Genomic DNA, 8,455 nt, shown 5'->3' with positions numbered 1-8,455 from the left:
TTTTACTACGATTTAGTTTAGATTATAAAAGGTAAAAGTAAACCAGGTAGTAGCTTTATAGAAAAAAGTTACACAAGAATGGAGTGAGTTATTTCAGTTGACAGCCAGAACTTCCTGGACTATTACAGATCCCTTTTTCAGTTCCATAAAGAAGTACAGTTACATGGCATAGTATTTTCTGAATTTCAGGAAAGAAATTGCATCATTTGTTCATTAAAATATACAGTTGCATTTTAAGTGTTCTGTTCATAGTTTTAGTGTTTTTGTTACAACTCTATGAAAAAATCTCTCATATTTTTAAAAAATATTTTTTATGTGTATGAGTGTATTGCTTGCATGTGGTATAAGTACACTTGTGTCATGCAATGCCCATGGAGGTCAGAAGGAGGCATCAGATCCCCTGGAACTGGAGTTACAGAAGATTGTTAGCCACTATGTGGGTGCTGGGAACCGAACCCCAGGCCCTCTGTAAAAGCAGCCAGTACTCTTAACCGCTGAGTCATCTCTCCAGTCCAAAAAACTTTTTTTCTTGAAGATCAACTAACAAAACTTTTATATTACCATGTTTTAGTAAACACCACAACACCTAATGTGTACTGAGTAATTACTGTTTACTATGCTCAGTAATAAAGGCTTCAGATAAATTTTTTATTTAATATCATTTTTCTAATAAAGTATGTATTCTAGGGAGGACTGAGGGGAAAGAGGCCACACCCAGTGTTTTTTGTTTAATGGCATGATTTTCTTTCCACTAGAGCAGAATCATCCTGAAAGTGGTATCATGGTCTGTCTTGCTCAGGATTCTGTGTCTGGTGCCTGGCTCAATAAATTTCTTGAATTAATGTTGAACAAATGCTGAATAGCTCATAAAATGCTCATTCAATTATGTAGAGAGATCATTTAATTCAGTGACAATACACAAAAGAGGATAAAAGAGAGGACAGAGAACTGTTACCACATAAAACTGCATAATCAGAAGTTAACCATGGAAAATGAAGTGGAGGCCATACCATAAAAAGCCCCGTGTATCTCTGAAGAGCATGTAGAGGTAGAATTATTGAAGAACCTGGAAGCAAAATGATAAAATTGCCTATTCCAGCCGGAACTAGGAGTGGTGTGGAGAGAGGAATTGAAGGATCAGGGCTGGATGTGGAGTAGCTGCTAAGGTTCAGTGGTCTCCTTGCTTGACTGATCATCAGAACCTCCAGCAATACCATAAGAACTTTTGGACCTAGTTCATATTTACTGAATTGTCTTTCTAATGAGAGTCCAGAAATCTGAACTTTTTATAAAGCTCCCAAGTAACTCATGAGAACACTCAGTTGGCTGCTACAACATTTTAATGATGGAAGATGAGTGCCTGCCTCAGTGATAATGCAGTAATTTCTTCCAACTTAGCTCATATGAATGAACTCTCAGAGACATTTGTTATTCAGAGGTATGAAGTTCACAAAATACATGAAGTATTTAAGAGGAGGCCTTGAGGATGAGGCCTCTATGTCCGTTCTTGGGCTAACATACTCTGGGTCTGTCTGTTTTGTCCAGCCCAGTTTCCACAGAGAACAAAGACCACCTGCAGGTACTGAAATCACAGGAAGAGGAACACGTCATGGGGACATTAGATGAGAATGAAGATGACATGGCATTCTGGAATAAGCCCTCTTCCTTTACTCCTGAGTCTAGACTGGAAACTCTTAGACACATGGAAAAACAACGTCAAGCCCAAGAAAAATTAAGGTATTCCATTGTTTTTCCTAGCATTGAATGAGGCAACACTCTGTGGGTTGTTTTCATTATTGCATATTATTTCATCCATTAATCTGTTAAACGTTTTTTATCCATCACACATGAAGTTTGCTTTTTCTACTTTTGAATTTATTTTTATTTTATGTGTCTGAGTGTTTTGCCTGCATGTAAGTGCACCCGTATCATACAGTGCCCTTGGAGGGCAGAAGAGGGTGTCAGATCCCCTGGAATTGGAGTTACAGATGGTTGTGAGCTATCATGTGAGTGCTGGGAACCAAACGTCTGTCCTCTGCAAGAGCAGCCAGTGCTCTTAACTGCAAGCCATCTCCCTAGCCCACAGTTTGCCTCTTCTTTTTATTCTCATTTTTAATATGTTTATTAACTTTGAGGGACTATCATATAATACATTGTGATTATGTTCATCCCTCACTCCTCCCCTAGTTCCTCCCAGAGTTACCCCCTCTGTATCCCCCAACATCGTGTCTTTTTTTTTTCCTTTTTTTTTCTTTAATAACTCACTGACTCTATTTTGTGCTGCCCATATACTCCCGGATATGAGGCCAACCACTGGAGCATAGCCAACTTACTAGAGTCTATATCCTTAAAGAAAAATGATTCTCCCTCCCCATAAGCCACCAACTGTCCATATCTCCTCAGGTAGCGGTGAGTGCTCCTCAACTGCTTCCCACACCATGTAAGAGTGTTAACTGGCTTGATCTTGTGTGGGTGACCACAGCTTCTGTGTGTTCATAGATGCAGTGGTCCTATGATATCCAGAAGATACTGTTTTACTCTGGTCCTCCCTGACCTCTGGCTCTTAGAATTTTTCTGGCTTCTCTTCCACAATGGTCCCTGAGCTTTAGAGATAGTGTGTGATATGGCTGTTCCATTTGTGGCTAATCACTACAATAACACTTATTCTCTGCATTTTGACCAGTTGTGAGTTTCTCTGTTAACCACCATTCACTGCCCACAGCAATTTCTTGGATAAAGTCTGAAAGTTACCCTATTTTTTTCCTTTTTTAAATTGATTTTTTGCAAATTTCATATATTTAAAGCAATATTTATTAGAGCAACAAGTTCAAAATCCTCATTCCACCTTTTTCTTTTGTTTCATTGTATATTTTTCATTGAATTTTTGTGCATTCCCCCTTACTGCCCTCTACACAATTTTGTATGCTCTATATATTTTAAGGTCTATAAAGTCACATTTTTGTCACCAAATATCTTTTGGTATGGATCTGTCCACTGGACCTTGATTAACCTAAAAAGAGTCACACCCTTAAAAAAGACTGACTCTCCCCTTCCTAGCCGCCATTGGTTTCTAATAGCTCCTCAGGTTGGGTTAAATACAGCTTTCCACTGAGTTTTATTGGTTAACATTCATTGATACCAAAATACCTGTATTAGTTACTTTTCTGTTGCTGTGATAAAATACTATGACCAGAAGCAACTTAAGGAAGAAAGCCTATTTTTAAAGCTTACTTATTCCAGAGGGAGAGTTCATAATGGGGAGGGTAGTGGTGTGACAGCTAGAACAGGAAACTGAGGGATCACATCTTCAACTGCATATACAAAGCAGAGAGAGTGAATGGGGGTGAGGTGAGGCTGTAAACTCTCAAAGCCCACCCCTATGACATGCTTCCTCCGGAAAGGCCACACCTCCTAAACCTCCCTAAACTGTGCCACCAAAAGTACCAAGTATTCAAATAATTGAGAGTATGGGGGACATTTCCCATTCAGACCATCACAATACCATCTTTAGAACTTCATGAATTATGGCATCTTAGATAGGATTTTGTTTCTATGTCTAGACTTTTTAGCCATTTTACATCTATCTAGCAAGAGTTCAGGCCAGGCTAGAAGATGAAATTATAACTCAAAGGAAAAGGTAATTTTCTCAGATGAATGAGTTTCTTTCAGTCTGTTCCATTAATTTCTGACATGAAGAATTAAAATTAGTTTCATTAAGCATTTTGTTTTCATGGTACAGTATTCTTGGACATTTTAACAATATGATGTCACTTTTGAAGAGCTGAGATATAATTTCACAACTTGTTAGCAACAAGGATGCTTAAACTACTTTTATCCAGGGTGTTTTTTACAGAAATAGGCCTTCTATCATTCCAACTCATGTCTTTGCTGAAACCTAGTGTGTAAAATATATCACTGATGGGAATATTTGCAATTTACGAGCTTGAGAATGTGATGTTAGCTCTGAAATACAGTCATCTGCATGGCAATGAGATGAATTTAACACAGCATATTTCCCTACAACTGTCAATGAAAAGCAAGAAACTAAGTAGAAAGACTAGAAATCTCTACTGCTTTCATAGAATAATTAGGAATCAAAGTTTATCTAAGATTTTGTTTGTAAAATGTGGTGATTTGGTCATGGAGAAGTCAACCCATTGATTTGAGAAGAGCAGCAGTAACATCAGAAAATGAGCATTTATCTCCTGACCCCATTGCTTACTCTGCAGGTGATGCTCAAGTACCTAATTTCCCATCTGTTAAGCAGAACATATCACACCTACGTACACTCTCCACTGTTAAGAATATCAAATGAGAGGCTGGAGAGATGACTCAGTGGATAAGAGCACTGGCTGCTCTTATAAAGGACCCAGGTTCAGTTCCCTGCACCCACATGGTGGCTAACAACTATCCATAACTCCAGTTCCAAGTGATCTGATGCCCTCTTCTGACTTCTGCAGGCATTGCATGACACAGGTGTACTTACATACATACAGGGAATATACTCATAAATATAAAATTAAAATGATAAATATTTTTAAAAAATCAGATGAGCCAATAAATGTGAAGGTTCTTTGCAGATTCACGAGCTCTCTACATATTTGTAGAGTTAGAGAATTTCCATCATATACTCATGTACCTGCATAGGTGATGGTCATGTTTATGAAGTGGGTAATTTATATTGTACTAAGCCTCAAGCCAGGAGAATTTGTTCTCTTTGACAACTAAAGTATAGCTCAGTTGGAAGGAGGTCTGTCATCCTGTTTGGTTTACTGCTTCTTGTCCAATCCTAATCTTTGAGATGTATGTCTGTTTGAAGGCCTGGTCCTTTCCATTAAGCTTGGAGGAGGCAGGGACAAGAACCATCCTTTCATCCTAACTGAGCTTTTGTCCACACTGAGTCACTGAAATAAGCTTTATTGGATCAGGAGGCCCAGTTTATCATGCAAAAGATTGAGAGATTAAAACAAAAATAAAGTTAACTAGCCCAAAAATCTCTATTAAGAAGACACTAGAATTCAAGGTAAATCATTACCTATAATTATATCATCTTTTAGAACTTGTCCATATGCCTATTCAAGTTTTTAAAATACATTTGTAGTAAGCAGAAATTTACTGCTAACTTTTTATTCCACATACTCGGTTTTCGCTGATGCTGCCATACAGCAGAGTGAGTTAACAAGCTCGGGTTGATGCCACCATAATTTCTTCTTCCTCTGTAATTGTGTGAATTACCTCTGCTAATGTGGTTTGCTAACGAAGAAGTGGTCTGAGGTGTAGCTCAGTTGTGAAGCACTTGCCTCGCATGTATGGGGTCCTAGATTCAATCCTCAGCACCACACACGAAAGTAGACTATATGTTATATATTTGTTCTTGCTAAATGCATCATCAGCATTTTTCTCCGTCAGTATATCAAGAGCAAACACATTTTTAACAGCTGTGAGATGCTTTACAGTATAGCATGCCACAGTAGGTCCAATCAATCTTCCATTGATAGACAGTTCACAGCATTTCTGAGGGTTTGCTGCTATAAACAATGCTGTGAGAAATATCATTTTACATGGATCCATATGTACTGGTATTTTTTATTTTGAAAGAATGGATTCCATTTGATATTTCAAGAACTGCAATTTTAACTAGAGCAAAAGCTCTACACACAAGTGGGGAATTGACAGTTATCTGGGCAAATCATGCATAAAATAGACTCATTTAAATATTCATGGGTATTTCATGAAAAGGAATTTACTTCCCCCATTCAAATTCTCTGGCAAATTGTCTTGGTCATATTTTTTGCTTGATAGTTATAGATATAATCATGAAAAAATTAGCTTGGTTTTTAACTTGCAGCGTAGAATTAAGAGGATTGATTCCATAAATGAATTGTGAATATATTTAAAATGTCTGACTAAAAATTTTACAGTATTTCATGAAAAGTTATTACTAACTTTTATGTTCTTTTTGTTTTTGTTTTTTCTTGCTCATCACCCTCCATCTTAAGCAAAAATGAGAAAGTTAAACCACCCCGGACTTTGATCACTGAAGATGGGAAGGTCCTAAATGTTAATGAGGCCAAGTACGTATGTGAGATCACGTGGAAGGTGGTTGTGGTGAGGTCTTGGGGATAGACTCGTTCTGCAGAATTCCTTGACCTTCCTGGTTGGATGAAAATAATTAGACTGTCATTCTTTAAGTAGTTAAAAGCCAAGCATCTCTGCTGGTTTCAAATGTGTGATTCCCTTGGCATCTAGAAAGTGATCCGGACATATGGAAATCTTCGTTATTTATGCATTCCATGAAACCTTGGCTCATATACAGTTTTATGCCTGAAAACTGCCACTGCATCAATGTTGTGTTGATGAATTTTTAAAACTCTGCCATGAACAATCTGGCTAAGAGCATCAAGGCATCTCCGATCTGTCTATGTTTTTCTCTGAAACACATCTACAAAACCTTCCAAAGCCAGGGGATGATATTGATATGAATTCCTCAGTCAAGGAGAGAGGGAAAAGTGGAAATCCTAGAGCCTCATAATACCTGATCTACCCTGTCTGTCTGAAAGCCAAGAACTAGAAAGCAGGCCCAAAGTGCCTTTGTAGCCTCAGTACAGATAACAAGCCTACAGGCTAAATCTCATTTGCTTCATTTCATTAGTCAAAACCTATTTACTATCATCATTTCATTTGCTGTGTCATTACCACAGCAAAGGCAGTCTAGACTCATCTCAGGCCTTGCTCATCCTCCCAGAAGTCATGTGTGATAGACAGAGTATCATCTCTGCAAGTCCAAAGCTTGGGTCAGAGAGGTGAGGGGACTTGCTCAAAGTCACGTAGCTATTCAGGTAATGTTTTTGCCTTGCCCATACTGTCCACATTCTAATGATTTCCATTATCAAGTCTTTAACCTTCTACCTGCCGTACACTTTCCTCATCCAGCAGACAGGAATGTAGCGCCGGACAGTAGGCATGATACAGGATATAGCAGCACTTGTAACAGGAGCTGCCTTCGCTGAGCTTAAAAGTCTAGCAGGAAGACAGTCTGTCTTTAGCTTCAATAGGGAATAAGGGACACCCAGTAAGCTCTGTGTGTTCTTCACTAAACACTGCTCTTCCTTCCGTACTAACCACCTTTCCTTAAGGAGATTGTATGCAGAATTACTGTTCACTCCCTACTACTGCGGAGTCCCTCCATACTTTGAACACCCCTCCTTCATGCTCCAGGTCATCTGTCCTCCTCAGAATTATTCTTTCCTATAGCCCTATCCCAACTACCTCCCTCTCTGCCTCTCTCCCTCTCTGCAACTGCCAGGCACCTTACATCCTCTGTAACTTATACATCACCATCATCCACCAGTTCCCTCAGGTGTTTTACATCAGTGTTGACAGACTGAGACTAAAGCTCCTGTCCCCACCTCTGATCCTGGTCTCCCTCTCCACAGGCCTGAGATATAACCTTCAGCAACTTGTAGACTATCTGACTCCCTTCTCCCTAAAATTCCCCAGCACTACTGAGGTACAGTTCCTGAAGTCTTCTTAGTCAGTTAACACCAATCAATCCCCAAACCCCACCTTCTCAGTTCATGGAAATTTCTAGGACCCAGAGTTCCATTTTTCTACCTGCATCTCCCTCTTCCTTATTTCTCCTGGTGACTTTATCACACTTGTGTGTGAGGCACCCAAAGCCCTGACCACTGAGCTCCTCGACCACCTCACTTTTGACATCTTTTTCTTCCACTCAGCCACATGGTACTGGTTTGCTGCCATCTGTATCCCATGTCCTGAACCTTCCAGTATCTCACTAAGCAACCTCTCCGTTATCCCCAGACATCCTCCACCCCAGCAGCCACAGGCCCCATTCACACAGGGATCCACCCATTTCACAGCTTTACTTATTCCCCCCTTCATGTTCTCTTCCTGCTTTGGTTTTATGTTCCTCACAGAAATTTATCCTTAGTGGATCTTCAGCTCTCTCTTTTCCAGCCTTCCATCATCATCACCTCACAAATCCCATCACTGTTTAATCTTGCATATTCTGCATACTCACTGGGCTTGCTTTTATGTGCCCCCATCACTACATGTTGATTGGTCTGTAGGTGCATGACCACAGGTCTCAGGTTGACTGTGGTCCCCTGCACTGTCTTAGTATGCATTCTCTTAGTCACTTGTAGGCAGAAGTGACACCTCTTCCTCTTCCTTATCTCCAGTACCACCTTATGTTTCCATAGTCTTAACCTAAGGACCTTGTTTCTTCATTGAGAAAACAGAATCAACCAGACATTTTCCATCGTACATGGTATGCGGTACTCTAGTGCTGTGATGGGTGGATTTGCTGTCAGAACTTAGCCCCTTGCTGGCTCACTGAACCAGCTTCTCTTACCATCAAAGGCTTGGCTTCTCACTGTCCCCTGTTCTGAATCACTTCCTTCTACTCTGCTGGATCAATGGCACTAGCATACAG

General features: G+C 39.8%; 1 protein-coding gene across 4 annotated transcripts in view; it reads left to right on the top strand.

Moving 5' to 3' along the window:
- The window catches only part of Lrrc6 (leucine rich repeat containing 6), a 119,366-nt gene that overhangs the window by 49,940 nt on the left and 60,971 nt on the right, over nucleotides 1–8,455 (top strand). For all 4 annotated transcript variants that reach the window (XM_029568364.1, XM_017800631.2, XM_008843179.3 and 1 more), the window contains 2 exons: nucleotides 1,546–1,737; nucleotides 6,000–6,074. In XM_029568364.1, coding sequence (XP_029424224.1) covers nucleotides 1,546–1,737; nucleotides 6,000–6,074 — 267 coding nt within the window. The remainder of the gene's footprint in view (nucleotides 1–1,545; nucleotides 1,738–5,999; nucleotides 6,075–8,455) is intronic.

Source organism: Nannospalax galili, unplaced genomic scaffold, assembly GCF_000622305.1.
Source record: "Nannospalax galili isolate Female #2095 unplaced genomic scaffold, S.galili_v1.0 scaffold620, whole genome shotgun sequence".
NCBI lineage: Eukaryota > Metazoa > Chordata > Mammalia > Rodentia > Spalacidae > Nannospalax > Nannospalax galili.
This window is presented reverse-complemented; position numbering and strand designations above follow the sequence as displayed.